At 42.9% G+C, this 27212-nt stretch overlaps 1 protein-coding gene and 1 long non-coding RNA gene across 5 annotated transcripts in view; both read left to right on the plus strand.

The window, feature by feature from the left end:
- KLF12 (KLF transcription factor 12) overlaps nt 1–20697 on the plus strand; it is a 222999-nt gene extending 202302 nt beyond the window's left edge. For all 4 annotated transcript variants that reach the window (XM_081003213.1, XM_081003216.1, XM_081003214.1 and 1 more), the window contains one exon: nt 11256–20697. In XM_081003213.1, coding sequence (XP_080859339.1) covers nt 11256–11437 — 182 coding nt within the window. In that variant the 3' untranslated portion in view covers nt 11438–20697. The remainder of the gene's footprint in view (nt 1–11255) is intronic.
- Nucleotides 20698–23328: 2631 nt separating this feature from the next.
- Nucleotides 23329–25903, plus strand: LOC308475883. Its single transcript, XR_013985476.1, has 3 exons — nt 23329–23624; nt 24260–24497; nt 25668–25903. It is a non-coding gene; the product is annotated as an uncharacterized lncRNA (long non-coding RNA).
- Nucleotides 25904–27212: the final 1309 nt, after the last annotated feature.

Genomic DNA, 27212 nt, shown 5'->3' on the forward strand with positions numbered 1-27212 from the left:
ATTTCCCTATACCTTTTAGGAGGGGAAAAGTGCATCTTATAGAGCGAAAAATATGGTAAAGGTAAAGGTACCCCTGCCCGTACGGGTCAGTCTTGCCAGACTCTAGGGTTGTGCGCTCATCTCACTCTATAGGCCGGGAGCCAGCGCTGTCCGCAGACACTTCCGGGTCACGTGGCCAGCGTGACAAGCTGCATCTGGCAAGCCAGCGCAGCACACGGAAATGGCGTTTACCTTCCTGCTAGTAAGCGGTCCCTATTTATCTACTTGCACCCGGGGGTGCTTTCGAACTGCTAGGTTGGCAGGCGCTGGGACCGGGCAACGGGAGCGCACCCCGCCGCGGGGATTCGAACCGCCGACCATGCGATCGGCAAGTCCTAGGCGCTGAGGTTTTAGTGCGCCACAAAAAAATGCAAGGCATGAGGGAAGGTATGCCGGTTTATGCTACCATACTTCTACAGTGCTGCAGAGGAAGCATACAAGACAACAGGCCTCATTCTGCGCTGTACCCAGCCGCACAAACTCCCTGCTCCTCTCCCAAGACTTCCACAGACCCTCACTGTTTGTACCACTTGTGAAAACCACGCTATGGCCACCAGTGGAATGCCCATTTTGTACTTCTGTACGAAAGAGCAACTTTCCAGAGGTCCTGAGACCAGCCCTGCAAGTTGCCATGTGTAACAAGGAGGAAGCTAATACTGGCTGATTTTTATGGTGCCTGAAAGCACTATAACATTGCAGTCTTGTCTACTTTTTCCCAGAAGTAAGCCCTGCTGAACTCTGGAGGGCTTGCTTCCAAGTAAACATGTGTAGGATGGAGCTGCATAATGTGAAGAGCCTTGGAAGGTCAGATGCTCAGAGGCTTCTGGGAGGTTCATAAGCATGAAGGTAGAACCACCTCCATTTTTCGCAGCATCTGGAATGCAGAGGTTTAGAATGCAGAGGTCCCATTGTGCCGTTGTAGTTGTTGGTAGACCTTTAGGATAGCAGATCTCTGGATCATCCAGTCAACCTTACTCCAAAAGCATATTCAGAAGCCAGTGCAAAACCTTGTACTTGCCCCATGGAAATCACTACTTCTGTTTCTGCCATAACGTTATGACTAACCAACTGCCAGAGCAATATGAATAATCTTCAGGTTGTAGATCACCCACAGATGACATGAAAACCAATGATACCACTGGAAATACTCCCATTTGCAGCAACATTAAGAAATACTTCCTAAAAAGTGGGTTCTTATAAAATCCAATCACGGGTTACAAAAGCATGCTTATGATTATGTTATAATTCCGTATCAGGCATTTTTTAATAGATTGGATCTCTGTTAAACCAAATAGCAACCATCTTCAGGCTCCTTTGTGAGAAATGGCGGGATATAAATTTAATAAAAATGAGGTGTTGTGGGTGAAACATAACAGTCCAGAGCAGAAGGTCCCATGAAACAGAGGCAAGTACCGTATTTTTCGCTCCATAAGACACACTTTTTTTCCTCCTAAAAAGTAAGGGGAAATGTTTGTGCATCTTATGGAGTGAATGCGTGGTCCCTGGAGCCAAATTGCCCAGGGGTGAAAAGCAGATCATGCTTTTTTTTTTGCTTTTTGTTTTAGAAAGAGGGAAGGGGGTGTTGAAATAAAGCCGCTTAGCAGCTGATCAGCAAGCGATCGGGAGATAAGGGACTCTAGCGATAAAGGAGGCTGCCACAGCATAAACCACAAAAATCAAACATCCACTGTTTCGTTCAGAATATTTTTTATTCTTGTTTTCCTCCTCTAAAACCACACCGTCTTATGGTCAGGTGTGTCTTATGGAGCGAAAAATATGGTAATTCAAGGCCCCTTAATTGCAGGGAGACAAGGAGCTCTGGTTGTACGTCCTGGTAAGAAGTGAGACAATCTAGGCTCCAATTGCCACCCTTGCTGGTCACCGCGGCGCTTTATCTCTTACCCCTACTACAACATCTTTTTTCTATCTTGGGTTTTGCAATATTGCCTTGAGCATGTTTTCTTCAAATGATTTGCTCTAAAAACGTTAACTGTTTTCTGCGTCCAGCATTTCAAACAGAGAAAAAGTTGAGAGGTATTAGCACTACAAAAAGTTGCGGTCTGTCTGGCCAGAGACCATAGCAGGACCGGAAAAATATGATATCTCCTTCATACCCCCTCCAGCACTCAGGGCAGGACTCTTGTCTTTTGCAAGTCATTATGATGCTTTGGCCTTTGTGTGTTGAATGGGACAAATATTTGTGTAATGACGAACAGGGGGAAATAACTTTCGATCAAGGAATTTTTAGGTTTTTTTAGACAGCAGCTTCCTCGGGAAGGAAGGTGCTGCAATTGGAGAGATGTCAGTGTTTGTTTTAAGCGAGAACAATTATTTCAGCATGGGTAGCTTTCAAGATAATCCCACAATAAGTAGAAATGGTCAGTCTTTTTCAACAGGAAACTCTCTGGATGTAGTTTGCTTGCATCCAAGCTGTAACCAAAGGGCTGTGGCCAAAGAAACACGCTTGCAACTCTGTACCTAAGCAAACAGCCAGCTTGGCAGTTCTCCCTTAAGAATGGACTATGGACCCTTGGGTAGTAGAAAAAGGCTGTATAAACTTTGCATTGTTACCTAATGTTTCACCTGCTTTAGAAGGCAAAGCTATGCAAGCAGTAGAGGAAGCTGGTTCTTAGCATTTTGTTTTCTGAGTTCCCTGTTTTCCTTTCCGGTTCCGTACTAAAACTTACGTTTCTATATCACTTGTCACTCGCGTGGATTAGAACGTTAATCCCTTTCTAGAATTGCCAAGACAATGGTGCTCCTTAAGACTATAGAAAAATTAGGTATGGGCTGAAAGAACTGGAACAGCAAGCGCTTAACTCCACCGGAAATATAAAATGGTAATACGTGCTTATTTCCTCTTACCACCAAATTAACAAAATCCTCAGCACCTTACAAAACTTCAGTTCCCAGGATTCTGCGTCGGAAGCCAGATCAGTTAAATTGGTACCATGCTCCCATAGATTTGTAGTGCAAATGTCCTAAATGATACACGGACTGGATTCACGATAAATCTATGAAACCTTCTCAGCATATCTTGTGCTCCCCTCTTACAAGCTTCACTCCTGGCTCAGATTTTCATAATACACCTCCTGTATGCCCCTATTATGCCCAGAAGTACACCTAGTTGGGACCAGAGAGAAGAATTGCTCAGACTCTGGGATGTCAGGAAAGCTATGCAAATTCCAAGAGCTGTGTTGCAGGACCTCCTGTGATGCTGCAAAGGATTCTGGGGCACATCTCTCAAGCTGCCCTCTTAGTCAATGAGTTCTTCGAACCATTGATTAGAACAGCCTTTGTCAACTTGGAGGGTACCAGGTTGATGAAGGTTGGATTAGAATCTCCTCCTTCAGGATCCTCACCACAACTTGGTGACCTATGCCTCATTTTTCGACATTGTTTGCAGACAACAGCAGGCAATTTGTGAGGAAATAGAGGAAGGGTAACTTTAGAAGAGAACTTGGCCTGAACGTAGGAGTGACACATTAACCAACAGAAGAATAAGACAAGGGATATATATTCTTCCTTAAGTTTCCTGATTTATTATACATCATATCACAACTTGCCCAAAGTCCATATGAGTCAGTGTTAGAACAAGGAAACTAATCCGTAGTTGCAATTTCTGGGACTTTGCCCCAAGTTGACCCGTAATGGATTATGAATAAGTTATTCTGTTCTTAGAACATATAGTTCCCATGTGTTTGCTCAATGTCAATGTGCTAATGAGAGCATTTATTTGCATAATTTGCTATTACGATGGTTCTACAAAGCTTACGTTCAATAACTTCCCCCAAACAGATAAAGATGATTCAGCCCATTCACTTATATTGCATACTTAAATCATACTGAATCAAAGTGCTCTCGTGAGAGCAAGTGACTCAAGGCACACTCATTTCTGATCAGTTTGTGACTCAGTATATTCTGTCTGCTTTGATGCAGCTCAATATATGCAAACTGTGGTGTGATAATCTGCTTGGCTTTGCAACTCTATGTGAGTATGGCTGCTTCAGGAAGCCACTGTCCTTTTATAGGTTTGCAATGTCATAGCTGAAGTTGTCTGAACCATGTGAGAGTCCACATAACAATGAAACTTAACTTGCCATACACTTTCCTCATTTTCACACTTCAGATAAGGCCCAATTTGGCTTCACCTTTGTGTTTTCATCTGGGTGGCAAGTGTATAATGAAGTGAAACAATATTGATTGCTGTTGCCCTGAGGAAGAAAATTTACACCTAGGTGTGGTTTTATTATTCATTCATTCATTTGTTGTATTTCTGAATCTCCCTTCCTCCCAAGGAAGTTCAGAGTGATGTACAATAAAATAAGGTAAAGGACCCCCTGGACAGTTAAGTCCAGTCAAAGGCGTCTATGGGGTTGTGGCGCTTATCTTGCTTTCAGGCCGAGGGAGCCAGTGTTTGTCCACAGACAGCTTTCCAGGTCATGTGGCCAGCATGACTAAACCACTTCTGGCACAAGGGAACACCGTGATGGAAGCCAGAGCACACGGAAACGTGGTTTACCTTCCCGCCACAGCGGTACCTATTTATCTACTCACATTGGTATGCTTTCAAACTGCTAGGTTGGCGGAAGCTGGGACAAAGCAACAGGAGCTCACCCCATCGTGCAGATTCGAACTGCCGACCTTCCAAACGGTAACCCCAAGAGGCTTAGTGGTTTAGACCACAGCACCACCCGCTCCTTACAATAAAAATAAAATAAAGTAAAAACACAACACCATAAATAATGCAACAATAACCAATACAACTATAAAATACCTGTGAGAATCAGAACCATCAAAACTGCTACTGTTGGGTATTAAAAACGACCTAACCTCACTTTATAAAAGCCTGAGTTTAAAAATTCTGCAGCTCACATCTAAGCATCAAGAAAACAAAGCTATCACAAAGGGAAAAACATTCCAGAGTTAGATTGCTACCACCGAGACTCTATGGCACATTCCCCTACTGTGAATTTTCATAAGAAACACCATCTTAATAACTGAGTTGACTGGTATTGGAGGAGGTATTGCATATACTTGGCCCCCGAGTCATTTAGGACCATATACGCCATTACCAACATCTTAAACTGGTCCCAGTGGCACACAGTGCAGTGCAGTTAAAATCCATTATACAAATTCTGACTGCCCCAGTTTTCAGCATAGCAAGAAAATATGAAGATGTGAGTCCACATCATGGGGTTCAGCTGAGCTGGCTTGATGTCTCATTTGATACAGGTATGATGATGATTAAATTTATTACCCACCCTTCATTCACAGGCCCCAAGGTGGGCTGCAACAGTTTACAATTCAGCATTAAAAGCAGAAATATCTAGCAGGCTATTCTTCTAATGTCCTCTCCTCTGCCATGCCAGCCCAGTACTAGATGAACTGTTGCGGTTTTGGGGGGCACTAGGACATGCTCAGTAGGTAGGGATTCTCATCCCTATTCTTGACCCTTAGTAGTTATAACCTGAAGCGGCCTTTGTGTCCTCCATCAGGTCTCATGACAGACATTGCATCAATAGATGCCAAGTTTGAGGAACTTGACGAAATCCCTGCACTGAACAGGATACGATGAGCTTCTTGTACCAGAACTTGATTGTAACCTGGAAGCATTCTGAAACTGAAATAACTATTGTCCTTTAAACTCACCCAGGCGGCTTCCATGGGCTTTTGGAAATTCTGCTGTCCAGTCCCACATTTTTTCCACAGTGTAGCAGCTATGGATGCCCTATGGTCATGTAAAACTAGGACATGAAATGTTATAACTTGCAAGCTTGAAACGGCCACACTATTCAAATTCTAGGAAAGGGGATATTGTAATCTTGCTTGGGATACAGTTCATTTCTCCACCCCTTCAATTTTGGGGTAATAGGCAGGTGTGTGTAAATGCCTGGACTGCATGTCTTGCTTTTTAAGGAGAAAGGGGGAATAAGAAAATAGGTGTTTTTGACATGGAAAGAGGAAAAAAAGAATAGGCATGTGCAAATGATAAATTGGCAATAAAATAATGTTTTGTGAATAAAATGAAAACCTTCTTAAACGAAAATGGAAATAAAAGATTGAGCCACAGTTCAGCATCTCCCAGGCCACCAGCGTAACATGGGAAGGGGCCAGAGATCTTTCCCGGGAGCACCCCACCCATCAACAAAGGAGAATCAGCAGCTGTTCCCACTCTTTGTCCCACTCCATACACAGAATGCCAAATCCCTGTTTGCATGTTCCCTCGGAGGTTATGTCAATTACAACGATGTTTTCACATTAAATTAAAACACTTTTATTGTCCAAGTAATGTGTATTTTGGGCACAACCCAAAATGCAGTTAGTCACCTGCATAACTACTGGCTAAGTACTCTCGCCCCCCTCGCCAAGTGGATGGGAGCATAAATGGCATGAAAGATTTGCCTTTCAGATTTAATTTGGTAGTCAAGGTGGCCATGTACTTTAATTAGACTTTGTTGGGATTCCAGGTCATGCTTGAAGTATAATCATTCCCCCCTCCCGCCCTTTCGCTGTATCAGGTTATGGGTGTGGTGAACAATCATTTAACAACAGTAATTAATGGAGAGTTCAGCATGTGGGCATGTTCAAGGGTTGTTTGGGGAAAATGTTAAATATTTGTATTAAAAATAGCTGCTGAAAAATGACTAAGGTCTCCTTTGGGTTAGAGTCAAACCTGCAAATTATAGTTTATTATAGCTTGCCCTCCGGCTGCCAACTATAACTATCTTTACCTAATCTTCAACTTTATCTGCTCAAAATGCATTGGAAAGTGGAGCTGAAGCCATCAATTGCTTTGGGGTGCAGTGTACTGGTGATTCAAGGAGCCAGAGAATGCTAATTTTCATTTTGATCCAGCAAAACCAACAAAGGGGGTGGGTGGGAGCTAATTCTAAACTCAGCTAGTCCAATTTTCCCAGTGTGGTGTTCTAAGCTTGCTGTTAAGATAGCCCTGTGAGTTTTTACGTCCCTCTGACCTGGTGTGGGAGACTCATGGAAGAGGTGGCAGATATTCCACTAACAGTAGCTACAAAGGTGGGTCTTGAGGCTACCTGTATCAGTGAATAGAGCAGAGGTGAGGATCTACTTTGGTTCAGCAGGGTGGATCCATAAGTGGCCAACCCTCTGTGGGTTGGAGCAGGTCTGCCTGCCTTTCAGCCTCCTGAAATCGTATGACACCAGGTTGATTGGTGCCCCTTGGGAAATGATGGGTCTTGCATTTGGTGATGAATTTTAACAGCAACGAATGCTGGTCCTGTTGCAGGGGAACAATCAGGAGCAAACAAAAAGCCATGGGCTTGCATTCAGTGGTGCTTAAATTTGGGGGGTGGGGTGGGGTGGGATGGTGTGGGATGAGAAATTAAATGCAGTTCATATTGAAAGGGGAACCAACCCAATTTGCACTTTCTAAAACAGCACGATAAATAAAAGACACAGCCATCCTGTGGAATTAGCAATTCTCCTAATATTATTTTTTGGGTGCAATTCTCCAGGCAGGCAAGGGGTTCGAAAAACGCATATAATAGAGCAAAGTGTGCATAGAAATGCATATATCAGTGAAAACAGCATACAAAAATGTGTTTTATTAGCGGAAATTGCTCTTAAAAATGTGTTTTTAGGCAAAATTCAGAGAAAATTACACTAAAATGCTGATGGAGAAAATAATAATTGCAGGCTGGTGTGGAAATGTGGAGAGCTGAAGACTGGAGGACATGAAATGAACAGATCCACCCATCACTAGCTGTGGGGTAAACTCTTAATGAGAGAACATGTAAACATATAGGCCACAATCCAGCACAGATGCAGGCGCTCTGAATCCCATGTGTTGGAAACAAAAGCTCTGTTTTGGATTGTGGCCATGAAATTGGGGGAGTGGGGGTAGAGAGAGAACAAAAGGTGAGGAGGATCTGTTGGTGCTCAAAAGTAGTAATTTATTATTGCATGGAAACTCTTCTTCAGGGGCAAAAGGTCGTGCACATATTCTTAGTGCAGTACGCCAGCTAAAACAGCTCACTGGGAGAATGTCCTTTCAAAAGGATTTCTATTGAAAAGCATTGGGCAATTTATTTGTAATAATAAATTACTAGCGCTCAGCAATAGCTTGAGATTCTGCCTCTCCTTTTGTTCTCTTGGTTTCTGATGCCACCCCTCCCTTTTTCCACCATGAAAACAAAACAAGACTTGCCAGACAAGATGAATCCTCTTCCCTAAATGTTGAGCTTGCTTAAGAGTCAGGCCTTTGTGCTTAAATTGGAAGAATCTGACTGCCCATCATTGGAAACAGGATGCAAGGAGAAAGATGGACTGATCTAGATGGACTCTTCTTATGTTCTTAAGATACAAAATACGTAGATTATAGCAGTCTTCTCAAACCTGGTTCTTTTCAGATGTCTCCAGCTCCCATCATCTCCGAACATTGTCTAGGGCTGATGGTAGTTTGAGTCCAACAACATCTGAAGATCACCAGGCTGGATTAAATAGGAGGATGGGACATGGGGAGACCATGTGCTCAGTAAGAAACAAGACTCTACTATTGCCTTCCAATGTTGTGTGCCAATTTAAGAAAAGCAATGGGATGATTGATAATCAAGAGGAACAGCGGTGACTTTCTTATTTTCCTTCCATGTATTTGCGAATGAAGGGAGAACAGGGCATGATCAGATGTTTCCCTAGCTTCATAGCAGATTAGCGGGTCCTTGACATTTTTATTCCTAGCTTAAGAACAAATGGGTGGGCAATTGTTATTTAAATATATTAAGTCTACTCTTTGGGAGTAGAAAAGGGTTAAACCCTACACAAATCCAGAGTGGAGTCCTAAGATGGATGGCGCCTTGCATGCCTTCTTCTGGCAACTCCTGTAGCCAAGCTGGTGCTAAACACATTGCTTTCCTTTGGAGCACATTAGTGAGGCCAAGAAGGGGTCTTATTGTCTGGGCAGCCCAGGACCTCCAGACACGCTGCCCAGGTTTGCACGCCAAGGAGTTCACTTGCTGCTAACATAGCAGTTTGACTTCACCCCTGGAGGCGCACTCCATCGTCTCTCGAGACAAACAGATGTCAACAACAATTCCCAGTGAATTGTGTTGATGCACTCATGTCCCGCTTGCAGGCTTTGCACAGGTCACTTTGAGAACAGGATGCTGGACTAAGTGGACCACTGGCCTCATCCAGCAGGTTCTTGTTACTTTCTGAATTAATAATTGTAATTTAAACCTCTCAGATGACCTGTTTTCTGCATTTCCTTATAGACCTATGTCACTTCCTCTGTAGTTGCCAGATTTCTGGCTATGGACTGTCTTCCAAGTCAGAGGAGATATATTGGTGTATTGGTATGGGATTGCTAGCCAGCTGTTTGTGGCGAGAGTATGTCATACTGCATTTCAATGCATGCTGTCTTTAGCAATTGCCAGGCCATCTGTCGCTCAGTTCGTGCCCATATACCAGCTGCCAAATTCCTGGGGCCCAATAACATGACCATCTAGATATGAATAAAAATATTTCAACTGTCTGTTAGCATTTGGCATTTGACTTGAGGGTGGGATACACAGCAATGCCACAGCCTTCACTGTTGTTGCTGTGAACATGTGAACATTTCAATCTAGGATAACACTACTAAACCAGGTGAAACAACTGTTCTTCTTCCATTGCTTCAGTTGGGCAATGCCAAGGGTAGAAATCCTCTTGGCTACAATAATCTGGTAGCTCTGAAGAAATGTGGATTATCAAGTTGTTGACAACCCAGCTTCTTTTGGGTTTAAGCCAGAGGGTCATAGAATCATAGAATTGTAGGGTTGGAAGGGATCCTGAGGGTCATCTAGCCCAACCCCCTGCAATGCAGGAATCTCAACCAAAGTATCCATGACAAATGGCCATCCAACTTCTACTTAAAAACAATGCCAACTTTCTTACTGTCAGAAAGTTCTTCCTGATGTTTAATCAGAATCTCCTTTCTTGTAACTTGAAGCCATTGGTTCAGGTCTCTAGAGCAGAAGAAAACAATCTCTCTCCATCTTCAATGTGACAGCCCTTAAGATATTAGAAGATGGCTATCCTCTCAGTCTCCTCTTTCCTGAGCTAAACATACCCAGCTCCTTCAACCGTTCCTCATAAGGCTTGTTTTCAAGACTCTTGGTCATCTTGGTTGCCCTCCTCTGCACATGTTCCAGCTTTTCAGTATCCATCTTTTGGCTCCCAGAACTAGGCATAGTACTCCATGTGTGGTCTGACCAAGGCAGAACAGAGCCAATTACTTCCTTTGACGTGGACATTATGCTTCTGTTGAAGCAGCCTAGAAGAGCATTAGCCACTTTTTGCTGCTGCATCACACGGTGGACTCATGTTAAGCTTGTGGTCCACCAAGACCCCTAAATCCTTTTCACATGTACTAGCCAGGTGAAAGGGGGTTATTTGAGGGTGGGGCATGTTGGATTGCTGTTGTTTTTATGTTGATTATGCATTTTGTGGTTTTATATTTTGATTTTTTAGGGATTTGTTTAGGGAAGCTTTTAATGTTTGATGTATCACAGTATTTTAATATTCTTTTGGAAGCCGCCCAGAGTGGCTGGGGAAGCCCAGCCAGATGAGCGGGGTATAAATAATAAATTATTATTATTATTATTATTATTATTATCATTATTATTATTATTATTATTTTATTCTGTGAACCGCCTTGAGAGCTGCAGGTATAGGATGGTATATAAATTAAATTCATCATCATCATCATCAAGGAGCAACGATAGGTCAGACCAGTACCCAAGCTTAAAACAAAAGCCTTTGTTAGGGGCCAGGAGTAAAATGTGGCCAATTGCTGTAAACCAGGCGTGCCTTGGACTACAACTCCCAGCATCCTTGGCCATTGGCTTTGCTGCCTGGGGCTGCTGGGAGTTGGAGTCCAATGACATCCGGCAGGCAGCAAGTTCCCCATCCTTGGTATAAAGAGTCTTCCTTGCTGGAATGACCAATTGCCTTTGGCCTGAGTTATGTAGTAGTGACATCTGACACCATCACCACCCAGAAATTCCAGTTCAAGGCCATTGCAGGCTTGAATCTGGACAGTTTAGAGACTAGATGATATCCGTTCTCGCAAGGTATGGCAGGTAAGTGATTTGCAATGTTGCATGAGCACCAGGTCTCTCTCTTTGATCTGCCTTTCCTAGACTAAGCTTGCCAAGGTTTCTGAACCCAGTATGACGTTTCCTTTCCCCCTTGTTTCCTAGGAGAGAAACCATACAAGTGCACCTGGGAGGGCTGCACCTGGAAGTTTGCCCGTTCAGACGAACTGACGAGGCACTACCGCAAACACACGGGAGTGAAGCCCTTCAAGTGCGCAGACTGTGATAGAAGCTTTTCTCGTTCGGATCACTTGGCGTTGCACCGCCGAAGGCACATGCTTGTCTGAAAAAGGCTACATTGTCCCCTCTCCCCACCAAAAAAAAAAAAAGGAAGTACCAAGAGCTGGGTCTCTTTTAACTACAGCGAATTCAGCAGGGCTGAATCCCGTTTTGATGGCGTTAGCACAAAAGGGGGCGTTCCACGTTGTCCCATATACACAAAGAAGCAGGAAGTGTAGTGCCACTGTTCTGTCTCCCATCTGAAGTTGGCTTTTTTTCCAGCATGGGCAAAGTTATCACCTTCAGCTGGGAGATGATAGCCTGGATGCGACAAGAGTGGGCATTATTTTCTAACCATGTCCTTTTAAAAGTATTTATGGCTTGTACCTTTTCTCACACTTTTTTTTCCTGCTGAAGAATTACTGCTATCACAAAAACCGGATATCATAAACATGTGGAAAGAACAAGCCTCCTGGATCTCCTCTTCACCTGTTTCTCCTTCCGCTGCCGCCGCCTTTTTTAAAAGATTATTATCGAAACACGGCAGAATATCACCACGCCTGATTGTTGAGTGATCAACAATCTACGAAGCCAGCTCTAGCGAGTGGAAAGAGGAGGGATACAAACGAATCTCCTTGAAGCGAAAGGATTCCTCAGCACACTTATGCAATAAAGATGGCGGTATTTTACATATTTACCCCTCTGTCATCATGCCAGACTCTAGAAGCCACTATTTTTTTTTAATCCTTATTTAAAGTAAATCTCTGTTTTTGTTAGAATCTATAAAACAGGCACCAGTAACATTTCAGTGTGAAATAACCCTCTCTACATCTGTTTGCTTAATTTATAACAGGAAGAGACCATTAAAATGTAACATCCTGGCTGCACAGTAGGAAAAAAAAGTTCGACCCACCATCCCTAAACCAACACATTAACCCCCTGCATATTTACTTGAAAGTGAGTAATGTTCAAACATACATGTACATTGCTTCACCTCTCATTTCTTCCTTAATCAGCAGGTATTGACTCCTGAACTGAATGTGTGAACTGATTCCATTGCACAGCATTGCGGGATGGGATGGGATAAAACCTTCGGATCTGTACTGCTTGATCTGCAATGCTCATTCACACATGCAGGTCCATCGAGTCGATTCTACAGCCACCATGCTGAATGCACATGTGTGAAACAGCCTTCCGACTTGCTTGAAGAATTTACTTTCAGTGTAAATGTGCTTAGAGCTCCAGCCTCTAAGAATAGCTGTTTCTGAAAGGGAATTGAATACATCAACATGAATGGCAGGAGTAGTCAGGAAGAAGCTACTTTAAGTAGATTTTGTGAGGTCTCCGAACGCTTGCTGTTTCCTAAACATAGAACCTCAGTCCAGAAAATGTCGCTGTGAACAAGTCTTATTAAAAGCAACGGCTAGTCGGGGTAAGTCTTCTGTTGGTTTCGGCAAAACTTAGTCATGACTAAGTTGTGCTGGGTTGAGGCAGCGTGGGTAGGCATTCCAAAAATGTCTGGAGAATGACTATCTGGAGCCAAATATCCATGTATGTCGAAGGAGCAGTTTTGACAGGTGGGATTCACTGATTCTAGTAACATTTTCTGCTGGGAGAAAGTAGCTCTCATGGGCAGATTTTGCCTGAAAGTTCCCTAAGAAACTAAAGGCCAACCATCTCACTCTCTTGCTCTGATCGTGTTGCTCGAATGATGGCAAGAACTTCCCCTAGCCCCTGTTTATGATAGATGAGACAGGCTGCACAAACAAAACAAAAAAGGCAGAAAGAAAATGAAGCGTTGAGCAGGCCACAAAGCCTGACTTCTCTCAGACTGGCTTAAAATATTCTTAAAGATGATAATGATGGTTATTGTTAATTTCATTTCTATACTGCTTTAAAAATTTTAAGAAAGCAAAAAAATCAAAGCAGTTCACAACCTACATTAAAATGTCAGCGAAAACAATCTGGAATAAAACGTTACTGGAGAAAGTTAAGTACACATTCAAGGCAACATGAATGGGAAACTAAAGTCTAATCCTAAAGATTTCAAAATAAAACATTGCTAGATGAAGTCAAATGCAAGATGCGCATTCAAAACAGAGAATAAAATATGATAAGTATAGAACATACCGGATGCTGTTATTGATAACATACCAAGAAGCCTACAGTTGCCCCTATCACAGCAGCAATACATGCATTTAGTGCCTGCCTCCTGATTTTTAGCCGAAAGGACCATAGGAAGTGGGCTTATCTGAATGGGAAATATGTGAATGGCTCTCATCACAGGACAGTAGAGGACAGATGGGACCACACTGTATGTCTCTTGTTTCGAAAGGGTTGGTCTTAATTCCCTCACTGGCACACAGCTTAATAGTCTTTGGCTGGAGAAGTTTGGTAGTTTGGGGACAGGAACATGTGACTAGAAGGTGGATCAGCATAATTGTAAATCAATAATAAGCAAGCTTCTACAAATTGGCTTTCTAGGTAGCAGCCTATATGAAGAATTCAAATCTGTCCATTAAAACAAAGGGAGATTCAGGGAGTTTCCTGGAGAGAACTATGCTTGCTCACTTATTTATAATGGCTTTCTTAAGAATTAGCCATACCACAGCTCTGGGTCACCTCAGATGTCTAAAATACTCAGCTGGCAATGGGATGTGTCATATATCCTAACATCTGTGAGTTGTTTCTTGAGGATGAAATTATCGCCAAAAGGAGAGAATCGAAGGACACAACCCACCAGCTCTGTCCCCCACCCAAGCCCACAGAAATTGCACACATTTTATACAAGTGTGTGCAAGTTATACCAAGCAGGGTACATAGAGAGTGCAAATTCCGTAAGTCTATCTTCAGGAGCCAGGCAAACCGAGACACTTCCAAGTTCCATGGGCTTCCATGAGAATTAAGCATGTGCTTAACACCCCTGTTCACATTAAGTAGGATTATAATTGTGTTTGGATCATTCCCAAGAAGTCGCTCTTAGTGCAGGATAAATCAGCCAACCCTTCACTACATCACGCAGAGAACAAAATTCAGCATGACACAATGTTCAGAGAATGGGGGGAATTCCTAGGTGAGCTTCCCCAACCCCCTGTCATTTCAAAAAGCAGTTTTGACTTTGTTAGTGTGACCTGAATATGACAAGAGATGGGCGACTTTTTGTATTTTAGCTTTTCCTAACTGATGCCTAAATAAAGATATTCTCATTGTGCAATGGTAGTCCAATACATACTGGGGCTTCCCATTCCCTTCTATGAGAAGGGAGACCATTGATGTGGGCAACGATCTGAAAACGCTTCCCTCTGCGCTTGTGGAGCTCTGGGTGGACACAAAACAAATTTCTAAACATTTGGCATAACATTTAGCTAGGAATCTGCATAGGTTAGCCTCATTGTGTCACACTGTGAAGGAGCTTCTGTTTATTCACGGCTTATAAATGGGAAGGGATTTTTTTTAAATGAAATTGGTCTGTTTTGGGCCACGTTAATCAGTAGGCAAGAGAACTGGCTTCCCCAAAGGAAGTGTGGAGAGGCTTTTGTTTTTAGCACTACTGTTAAAAGTAGCTTGCCATCAAAGAAAAAGGTCCGTTAGGATTGAAGAAGTTACATAAAGGCATCTCTTCTCTGTTTATTTGCTTGTTGAAACAGAAAGGGGGAGGGTTCTCTCTCTTTTCCAAATATGCTGCAGTAATGCATTCTTCTCCTTAAAATTGTGCCATGTAAATGATACACGCAGAAGAGCTCCCCTGTTATGATGGTGATGGTACTGTGCCCTGCCTAATGCAGCCATAGCCCACTCAAACTCATGCAGAAATCCGTAGAATCCATATCAAGGTGGTTGGAATCTTACAGTATTTTCACTAAACAGCAATCAGGTTGAGTTTCCTTTCAGTGAATCCAATGCAGCCAAGTCTCGTTCTTCTGATAGAAGAATTAAAGCAACACTGAACCAATAGAAACCAAACGAAAACAGAAAAGATTGCTTAAATGTTAACTGATCAATGCACTCACAGAGCCAAGGGTCTAATGCACATAGAAGGCGGCGCAATGTGATGTGGGTTCTTCTGTGCATCACATTGTTTCACTCTTAGTCCCAATTCATGTACTCGTTTCCTCCTGATATTCATGGTGGGAGGGGGGATGTATGTGCCCACATTTGTGTGTACTGGGCACTACGCCCAGTGAGTGTGTGAACTGGCCTTTCACTAGCACGACCCACATCATTTCCTGGCCAACCTCACACCTGATGCTCTTTGGTTGTAAACTGCAAGCATCCCACCTAAACCAGCCCAGCATATAATGAACACAGTACGTTGCAAATATGGAGTTCCTGAGCATATCACCATCTCCTCCAACTCATTTGTTTGAAAAGATGTAGCAAGTGATCCCTTTTGAGAGCAGCCTTTTGCAATATGAGTTCACACACGGAATTCAGATGCAGTTGTTCCTTGTGTCCTCCTCTGTTGATTTTATTCACTTGGATGAAATCATCTTATTTAGATTAAGGTTGAGTGACTGGTGTTGCTAGAGATGCCAGATTGATATTCCCATTTTGGGAGCTTTCCTTGTTGAGATTTATCCATTCAGGAGAAGTTCTTGTATGTCATGCCTTCCCAAAGCCGTATTGAAGCAAATATATCTTTGCAAATACCGGTATATCTTTGCAAATATATCTTTGTACGAGGGTGTCTTTGATAATTGATAAATTCTTGCACGATAAATAAAACTCATGAGCCCTTTCAGGATTTTTTTTGGGGGGGTGTGTGGAAATAAATACATCAAAATAAATATTAGTGTATAATTATATTTAAAACATTGATTTGTTCGCTCTTTTCACATAGAAAATGATGTTCGCTAAGCATAAGCAACCGTCAGTGCCCTTCTGCCCCCATGAACTTCCCTACATGTCCCCACACAAGTGCATATGGCTAATTGTGCGCATGTGTGTGATCTGAACTAAGATCTAGTATTGCTTTCAAGAATTTTAAAAAAAGAGACAGAGTTGGAAATAGCTTTTCTTTAGGCTAAAATAATTTTACCTTATTAGGAAACCAGCTTGTATTACTGTATTATGCCTTTGCCTGTGTTTTATAGATGAAGATGTATAAAGTTAAAACTGCTATATTTTCACAGTTTCATTTAAAAAAAAATATCCGTAACCGTGCAATGTGTACTCAACCAATCATGCCCATTGGTACTTTTAAATATGCTGACATTAAACCGATTGCAGTACCAACACCGTTTTTTAGTATGGACCTCAATTATATGGATACTGCTTCTTTACAACAAAGAAAGAAAGAAAATAGAATTGAAGGTATTTTACTGTACTTGTAACAGTTTCAATATTCTGTAATATATTATGTGATAGTGAAGAAGTATTTTCAAGCTCACAGTTTTTCACAGGATGTAAATAATTGAAATGAAGGATGGTTTTTGAAACAAGCTTTTAGTTGTCATCACCAAAAAAAAAAAATGTGCTCAGAAAATGCATTGTAAAGCTTTCATAATGCAATTAACAATTTTAAGAGGTGGGAAAGAATGTTCCAGTTTGTCAAAGCATGTTCTTGTTGTATCATGTACACTTGGCTTTGTATTACCTGAGGTTGTGTCACTAGACCGTGGAGTCACTTTGAATTTCTGCAAGCTAGAGTGGGGGGAAGCAAAATGAAATTATTAATGGCCAGAATCCAAATAACTGAGTTCCATTTGCCCAATGTGTTCCGTTTTGGGTTCTTCAACCAGCAGCGCGGCCATGCTACATGCTAAACCACGTTTGAAACTGGCACGTGTATCCCTAACAATCCGTAATATGGCATGGGCAGATGGGTGGGGGTGGTCTACATTTCAAAGAAAATAACTAAAAATAAGGTTGGTTTTTTAAAAAATACTGTACAAGCCCTTGCATATACTTAATGTCGTTCTTTGGAACTTGGCCTTCATCTGCAGGATTTTCTGATTATTCTTCCCAATAGTAACCTTTTAAGCTTTTAGCAGGGAAAATGAATAATCTAGACTTTCAGACAGAGGGCACTTCACAGCTTACTACTTTCAGTTAAGTGGAGTAACAACAGCAGTCTGTTTACAGGGTGGCCAAATATGGGTGTCTTCACTCTGGTGACGCCTGTTCAGAAGCCAATGCACATGATGGCTTTGACATGATGGCCAGAAAGAGAGAAAGATACTCTCCCTGCAATTAATACACTATATAGAGGAGCCTATTTTTCTAGCCTGGAAAGCAGAAGTAGTAATGTGTGATCTGGCCTCTAGGGCCAATTAACGTGAGACTTGGATTTGTTGCGAGATAACGGCCCATAGTTTGTGATCAGCTCACTGCTGGTGGCGGGGTGAAGATCTTTGCTGAAGGCATTATTTTTATTGTTTAATATGGTGGACTTTTCATTAATTGTTATTCTTCTGGTTTTCCTCCTGTAAACTCTTCAGAAGAATGCCTCTGCCCCGCGAAAAGAGGCAGTCATTCTTACCTGATTCCAGCAGAATTTAACCTTTCAGATATATTTGTAGATCTAAAAAGATTCTGAGTCGGTTTGCACACTTAAGCAAGCATCCTAGGGCATCCCCTGGTCTCATTATTCATCCTTCATAAAAAAAGAACAAGGACATAAATCAGTTTGCAGACAATCCCAAGCACGAGGCATTTGGGTGCTGGGGGGAAGCTGTGAACCCAGTCCATTGCCTGCCACAGAAAATCCTCAACAGGTCAATATCCAAAGTAAGAATATTATAAGGATCAGATACATTTTTGTAAGAATCTCTACAAATAAATCTCCAGAGGTGAAACAATTTGAAAAGTGCCTGTCTGTGAACATTAGGGAAGATGGGGGTGTTCCCTATTCTTTTTACATAGCAATAAACTGTAATTGAATTGTTATACAATTCTGGTTTCAATGGGGGGGGGTGGGCAGGGAGGTTACACTGGGTTCATGCGAATGCAACACAGCGAATCACAAAGTGCCATTTGTCTACTCTCTTCAGTTTTCAATTTACCTATTCTGTCCTATGTCGATGGGATTTCCCATTGCCCAGAAGGAGGAAATAAATTTACAAGTGACTTAGAAAAAGTTCCATGGTAGCATCAAGTCAATCTGTTGTATATGTATAGCATTTCTATTCTTTCCCAAATCCTGCCACCAATAGTTTTTGGAGTGTTGCCTAATAATTCCAACCATGGACGTCACTGCTAAAATGAAGTCCGTAAAAATTTTCTACTTCATGTCCAGCCACATATTTTACACCACATTGGCAGCTGATGTGCAGTCAGATTTTCCTTACTACCCAGTAAGCTGATGCAGGATGATCAAGCTGCACAGGCTCTTTTGATTAAAAGTCGTGAGACTTAATGCCTCCCTTTTAACTCGCTGAACAATACCCTTTTTCTAACATTTCAGAAATAACCCTAGAACGGCAATAAATGTCACAGCGAGTGGGTCAGCAGGGCTTTTCAATATTTAAAGAACTGGGTTTTGTCTTAGAACTAGCAAGAAGGTAATAGAATGCTCTCTTGACAACTTTGAGAGGTATTGAAATAATTTTCAACAATCCCTGATTGATACTTTAGTCTTACAACACATGATCAACGCAGGCTTTAAAAAAACACCCATTTTTTAAATATATTTGACTCATTGTTTAATTTATATTTGCCATGCAAAGCGTTTAATGATCACCCCTTAATTAATTTCAGCCTCTGATTTGTTTGCACGAACAAGGGTTAATCAGAGAGGGGAAGTAAATGCACAGAAGCAAAGAGCCTGAATCACTTGTGGCCCTCAGTTTTCTTCACTTTTCTCTCAGTATACAACAGCATTTCCCCTTTCCTGGAGGAATCAGCAGTGGAGGCAATTCAGAAATATATATACGTATACGTACTTGGAGGAATATTGCACAGGAAGCTTCCTTGCTCAGTCATTATTGAAATGAACGGGAAGACGAAACAGATTGTGACCAGGAGAAAAAAAAAGCTTGTGAAAGGCACACCCTACTTGCCCATAAATCTAAGTTAACAATCCTTGACCTTCCACTGGCTTGGAAACGAGTCCACAAGCCATGTAACGGGCCCATCAGTCTGAACACAGCCTACCAGACCCCATTCCATGCTTGTTTTTTGCTGCCTGCATGAGACCTCAAAAACGGGGCAGGGAAGTTAAGCACAGAGGTCATGACGTAGACAGCGGGTCACAAGTTGTGCAGGCCTGCCCTTTGACATTATTCCTGCATGGTATAACTGAATTATTATTTTGCTGCTCCTCTCTTTAAAATAGGAATACTATCCAAAACATCCCTTTAAGGCTTCTCTGCTGCTTGGTACCATGAGGAGGGGAGGCAAATGGTATTACCAATGACAGGCCAAAAGCACGTGTGGGGACTCTTTGGCCGGCCATATGTTGCTGTCCCATCAGCCCCAACAAGCATGACCGAGGCCAGGGATGAGGGGATTCGCCGTGCATTGTTCCCCCACATATGCTTTAGATGCATTATCTGGCCTAAAGAATCGTTCAAATGCTGGTCAATTTGTGTTTGCTGGTTCCTGTTGAAAGGGGAGGTCAACTGGTGCTTTGAGGATGAGGGGAAGAGGGCAGGTTGTCATGGTGGATCCTCATGAAGCAATATCCTAGCGTTCATGCCCTCTCTGCAAACTAGAAGGGTAGCTTCATCCCAGGGTGTAGCAGTAGAGCAGTATTCAGTTCTCTTCCCTGATCGAATACGGCAGCCATTAGCCAGTGAGCCGAGGATCCATACACCCCAAAGTATTAAGTACACCAGTGCTAGTGAGCAAAACCGTAGTTCCTTAATTTTTTCTTCATTACGTTTCAAATGGTTTTAAGTGCAAACATGTTTCTTTCTCTTTCTTTCTTTTTATTTAAAGGCATTTACTTTCCCAGTAGTTTCCTTCCTGTGCGTTTAATATGCTACATAGCGGTTAAGCAACGCCTATGTTATCAGTTGGTTAATGATTATGTATGTGTTGTTCTTGTATTTATGTATAGTGTATGTATTGTAAATATACTCAGAGCTTTTCCTCTTCTTTACTGTAAAAGGGTGGTTTCTTTTTCTTGTTCCGTTCGCCCGATGATCATTGTGAAGGGAGTTCCCCCTAAAGAAACCCCATCAGAGGACAATTATTTCATGAACAAGTGTTAACGTTTTTAATGTTGTCTCAGACATATTTCTGTTGGTGCATTGCTTTTATGTATTCAACTTTCCTATGAATTGAGCTGTGAATTGAAATAGAGTTTAAACCTTTAAATGTATGCATTGGTATAAATATCTGAGTGGAGGCATGAAGGATAAATAAAGCATTTTGTATGGAACAACCCCCACCCCAACCCCTTATTATTACTCTGGATTGCTCGGGACTTACTCAATATGGAAGTTTTTGTCACAAAACCTTTACCACAAATAGGGTGGAGTTATTTTGTTTTTTTAAAATAGATTTTCTTCTTTGAAGAAACAAGTGTGTGTGGTTTTGGATCTTGGTGGCTGTGGAGATTATACATCATTGTTATGCAGTGAGAGTAGATATAAAAAGGAGACAGTTTCCACTAGGCCAAAAATCTACTGCTGTGACTCTTGACTCCCTAGTGCCCTGAGTCCACTGTTCCAAGTGGCTGAATCTTTGAACTACCATTTAAATTCTTGCAATCCCCTGATGTAACAATGCTCCGAAACGCTGTGGAAAAGTTAACTGGAAACCTCCACTGCGGACAGCCATTTAGGTCTTGCACAGTGACACAGAGCAACGTTACATCAGGGGCATTGTGGGAAATATAAACAATATGTCCGTAATGTGAGATCCACAGATGGTAGGAAGCAGCCCCACAGAGAGCAATCTGCTGATGGGCATCTCAAACATATAGACAGACCTGGTTCCAAAGTTGTGCATGAAAAGACTCCACAGACACAAACCAGCAATAACCACAACAACATTTACATTAAAGCCAGCATAAAACAGAACACAGAAAACATCTAAAACACATCTAAAAGGCAGAGTTAAAACAACCCACCCACCAAAAAAGGCTACAGATAACTAAAAACCAAAGACGTGCCAGAAGAGAAATGTTTTAGCCTGGCACCTAAATATATGTAATGATGGTGCTAGGTGAGCCTTCCTGGGGAGAGCGTTCTGCAAGTAGGGACCCACCACTGAAAAGGCCCATTCTCATGTTGCTGCCCTCTGGACCTCTCATGGAGGAGGCACACAAAGAAGGGCCTCAGAGGATGATCTCAGGGTTCAGGTTGGGGCGAGGCAGTTCTTGAGGTACAGTGGTACTTCGGGTTACGAACTTAATTCGTTCTGGAGCTCCGTTCTTAACCCAAAACTGTTCTTAACCTGAGGCACGCTTTCACTAATGGGGCCTCCCGCTGCCGCCGTGCCGCCAGCGTGCAATTTCCATTCCCATCCTGGGGCAAAGTTTGCAACCCGGAGCAACTACTTCCCGGTTAGTGGAGTTTTGTAACATGAAGCATTTGTAACCCGAAGTGTTTGTAACCCGAGGTACCACTGTATTGGGTTCCTAAGCCACATAAGGCTTCATAGATCAAAACCAGCACTGTGAATTGGGTCTGGAAACTAATTGGTAGCCAGTACAGTTGGGCCAGAATTGGTGTTACATACTCAAACCGTCTTGCCCCAGTGACAACCTGACCACCAAATTCTGTTCTAGCTACAGTTTCCAAACCATCTCCAAAGGCAGCCCCACATATAATACATTGCAGTAATCTAACCTAGTGGTTACCAGAGCGTAGACAACAGAAGACAGGTCATCCTGTCCAGATAGAGGTTTAGCAGGACCACCAGCTGAAGCTTCTTAATGCCAAGCCATAGTTTATGTGTGGACTCGCTCTTTGCGTCTTCCAGAATGGATGTTGGTGAATATCTTCCACCTCAAGAAGTGCACTGGAGACTGAAAGACGGAGAAGATAGTGGGGGAGGGGGAGGTTGCTGAGGAAGACCATTTTCAAGGATATTCTACGCAGCTCTCTTCATCAGATGTACAAGGGGAGAATGGGAAAGCCCTCCATGAAACAACAGCTTTCTCCTCTGCAACTGCAGTCTTGGTGGTGCCTTCTTTCTGGAAAATGTCTCCACGCTGTTCAGAAGATGGATCACACTTATCTGATCTGACGTTTCCCAACTGACACTCGGCCGCTCAGCCTGGCGCCTGTCTCATCACTGACCGCTAGACCCTTATAGAGCCTCCGGCAACTTTCGACTGTTTAGGTAAGGAGTCATGTAAGTGCAGGGGCATTCCTCAATGCCTTGCTTATTTCCCCTGGATTCTGACAAATTCCACTGGCATTACTGTTTTGCAGGTAAACTACGCAAGATCTGAATGAACCACCTAGCAGTAGAAAGACTCCACACTTTAGGGGGACAGTGGTGGTTTTCCCGCTCTTCGTTCTCTCCCTTCGGTGAACATACCCAACTATTGTCCACCTATAATGAATTTTGCTATTCCAGGTTTATACCTTATAACAGGGGTCCCCAAACTAAGGCCTGAGGGACTAATTTATCCGGCCCACGGTGACCCCCGCCACCCTCTGCCGCCGCCCACACTTCCAGGTCAGAGGAGCACCGGAAATAGCTTGAGCGCATGAGCAAGCGTTATATCCAGTTCACATCCGGGTCAGAGGAGGCCCATGCACATGCGCACAAGCTATTTTCGGTGTTCCTCCAACCCAGAAGTGCGCCAGAAATAGCGTGTGTGCACATGTATGGGCACGCGCCCTCCGGCCCTCCGTGCAATTGGAACTGGAGACACTGGCCTGAGGCGCGGTAAGTTTGCTGACCCCTGCCTTATAACATCATCAGTGCACATGGTGCAACTCTGCACCATAAGCAGAGTTGACGATCTAGTATCTGACAGGAAGGAACAGCAATGGGATGGGGGGGGGGAGAGAGAAGCACATGGTCAAGGCGTCTTCTTCCACTGCGTCGCACTTTCACCTTATGAAAGAGGCACACTCTTAATCTAGCTTAGGGAAGGCCCCAGCTCTGGTATAGCATCTGGTTTGAATGCAGAAGGCTCCATGTTCAATCCCTGGTATCTCTAGGGAGGGCTGGGAGGGAATCCTGCCTAAGTCCCTGGGAGTGGTGGTTGGGCTAGATGGGCCGATGTTCTGACTCTGTGTCCCTGAATCTGCACAGGAACCTGGAAATACCCCAAGGCATCCTGGGGTATGTACAGAAATGATGGTAGCACATCCACTGTTCCAAGAATTCCTTCTGCAAGGATCAGAGGTTAATATTTCAAACAAAATAAAAACTTTAAGCAGGTGCCTTTACTTTACTGTATTGCTTTTGGTACCTGGTTAAAAACATTTTTGTTTAGGCAAGCCCCGACATTTAATTTTAACATGCACTTGTATTTATTTTTAAAGAAGCCCTGCTGATTTTACTTATATTTTGAGAAACCTTAGATCAACTGGTTTTTAAAGTTTGATTTTATTGGTATTTTTAAGTGAAGGTTTTGTGTTGTTTTATGGAGGTTCTGATGATTACGTGGTACATAAATCCCGTTCAACAAAATGTATACAAATTATGTGTGTAGCAAAGCAAATTTCTTCTTGAAAGGTATGAGATGGGAATGCCAACCAGATCTTTCAAAGCTGCCTGCATACATGGCTGTATGCCCAAGATTGGCAAGCCCATGATCCTGTTTAATCTCCCTGTTGTCGTCACTATCAGAGTGATTATAAAAGCAATTTTAATGCATGTGCCTAACTCAGTGGCTTATTGCTGATAATTTGCAGCCCAGTGTGTAAGCTGCATCCCGCAAGCCACCTTGGGTGGCAAATACCTGAAGGGCAGAATAAAAATGCCATGCCGTCAGAATGGGCTCTCTGTGGGTTTAATCTATTATGCCTCTTTCACAGAAGTAAAATCATCACTTGATCATGCGATGGCTCTCAATGGATGAGGCAGGCCTTCCTTTCCACATTTCTTCCAAGGAATTCAGAGCAGCTTATATATGGCCCCAGGTGTCTCCTATCCAGACAGACTACAGGACCAGTCTGAAGACTGCTTCACGACAGCAGTAGAACTGTGTCATGTGCCCTCAAGCCATTCTCTGTGCCATTTAACAGATGCGTAGGAGAGGTTTGATTTGTGTAGGTGAGTGTGATTCGAAACCAGTGCTTTATCAACCAGGAGTGTGGTGTTTTTTTAAAGCAGCAGTATACAAGGGATGTAGTTCATGGAGCAATGTCTTGGCAAAGGCAATAGGAGAGGTATTTCATGCACATGTAGAAAGCGCATTGCCATAGGAATCTGCTTGTCCACTGTGGGTTTACAGGATACTGGTAAGTCTTTTGTCTGATCCAGCAGAGCTCTTCTGTTCTAATGTGTGAAGCACCAAACATCATCTCCCATATACAGTGGTACCTCAGGTTACAAACACCTCGAGTTACAAACACTTCGGGTTACAGACTCCACTAATCCAGAAGTAGTACCTTGGGTTAAGAATTTTACCTCAGAATGAGAACAGAAATCGCGCACCGGTGGGAGACCCCATTAGCTAAAGTGGTACCTCAGGTTAAGAACAGTTTCAGGTCAAGAATGGACCTCCAGAACGAATTATGTTCATAACCAGAGATACCACTGTATTCCTGATGTCAACTTTCATCCCTGATGTTGCCATCAAAGGAGCAAGTTCAGCTACTCAACTGCTAGTCATCAAGCACTGAGTAGCTAATGTGATGACAAATGCAGCGATGCGTCTACATGTCTGAACGAGCCCTTCCTATGCCCGACCTCTTTCTTAGTGAGAAAAATGAGTATTTGCTCATTTATATATGCACATGAATATATGCATGGTTTAATTTGCCCTTTGCAGTGTATTAAGACCAGCCCAAGAAAATACCACCCAGGCAGCAGGATGTGTGTGAAAAAGCTAAGCCTACTCTTAAGGGTGACTTTGTCAAGGAAGCCAAAACATTGAGCATTGCCCAGCGTTGCGTTGTCACAGGCAAACTCCATTTGTCCGTGTGGTTTCCTTCCCCTCTTCCCTCGCCATCTGTTACTTTTAATTGGGATAATTATTTCTCTAACAAAAACCAGAGCTTTTGAGCTGCAAAGCTTTTGGGGTTTATCAAAAGCATCCATCAAGCTAAGCCATATGCAGATTGTAATGGGATTCTTCCTGGCTAGATTGCTAATATATTCGAAAGTGATATGGTCCCACAGCTCCCTTATATTGAGGATGCTTTATTGCCTTCTTGACAATATGTTAATTGTTCCATTTCAGGCTGTTGTCTGGAGTTAATATTTCTGTTTTCCCAACAGTACTGTAAGTCCAAACGGCATCTCCTCCCACTAAGTCTGAGCTCTCCAATGAACACCCACACGAGACACCCACTTGACATGTTGCTTGTGTCTGGAAAGTTACGTCTTCCATTTGATTAAACAATGGCGAAATTGTCTTCTCCTTCGTGCTGTTCTGATTTCATATCCAACATGAAGAGTCCAGGACAATGAGCATGCCAGAGTTGTGTTGCTTTTTGTTTGGTTTTTAAGTTAAATGGAGCTCAACTATCCCTGGAGTAGCAACTGGAAACTGGGAGCCTGTGGCTGAATTTAGCCCCCCAAAAAGCTGCAAGCTCACCCAGAAAGTTAGGAAAACCCTAATCCTGCCCCAGAACTTTATCAACCTCTGGGTTAAATCCTGGAGTCACATCTTGGCTCAGTGGCACCTTTAGCACCTTCTTGGCTCTGTCTCCTAACTCCTGTTTTCTGTGTAGCTGAATCCCTCGCTGTGGCCTGCAGGCCCTTCTTTACCAAACTGCACAGTCTGGTATTCTATTGTTGTGGATGCTGCCACAGGCTCTCTATTTGAGTCTTTCAGCTCAGATGTACCATCGTATGTGGCTCAAATGCCTTCCATGCACACTGTGTGTAGGAACACCAAACCTGATCTGGTGCAACACGGAGACTGGTGTTGCGTATTGGCAAAGCTGCACAATTTGAGTCATTTATTTCATTCCTTAGCAGAGGATGGGCTCACAGCCTTAGCATGAACACTTAAATACCGTATTTTTTGCTCTATAAGACTCACTTTTTCCCTCCTAAAAAGTAAGGGGAAATGTGTGTGCATCTTATGGAGCGAATGCAGGTTGCGCAGCTATCCCAGAAGCCAGAACAGCAAGAGGGATTGCTGCTTTCACTGCGCAGCGATCCCTCTTGCTCTTCTGGCTTCTGAGATTCAGAGTAATTTTTTTCTTGTTTTCCTCCTCCAAAAACTAGGTGCGTCTTGTGGTCTGGTGCGTCTTATAGAGCAAAAAATACGGTACATCTTGCGTGCTCTCTCTCTCTCCTTCCTTCCTTTTTTCTATTCAACAAATCAGGTTAGCTTTAGGAGATCCAGGGCTTAATTGGTTGCATATTTGTCAGTTCCAATATTTATTGGCCGATCCTTAAGGCACAAGCTACTGGACCCCTTACTAAATTTGAAGGAATTTGATTAAATCTGGGTCACCTAGGCAGAGGAGTGTTATCTTTTCTTTATAGGGAACTTCTTGATATTTCTGTGGACCCATTAGAAGGGCTTGAACTTACTTGGGAGAAGAAACTACAGTTGGAACTAGATGATTCTATGTGAAATGCAAGATGGGCATCTGAGCTCTATAAATTAATCTCAGCTCAGGGAAGTTCTGCACAGGTGACGCCACACTAGTGTGCAGTTTTCTCTCATGCCATCAAATACCCCAGGATTATTGGCATGGTTGTGGTAGCAGGGGAACGTTTTCCCACTTACAGTGGGAATGCCCTCTGGCATCCAAATTTTGAACTGATGTTTTTGAATAAACATTTTAAGAATTTAAACACCCCCAT

This window comes from Podarcis pityusensis (assembly GCF_964106645.2).
Source record: "Podarcis pityusensis genome assembly, chromosome: 4".
NCBI classification, from domain to species: domain Eukaryota; kingdom Metazoa; phylum Chordata; class Lepidosauria; order Squamata; family Lacertidae; genus Podarcis; species Podarcis pityusensis.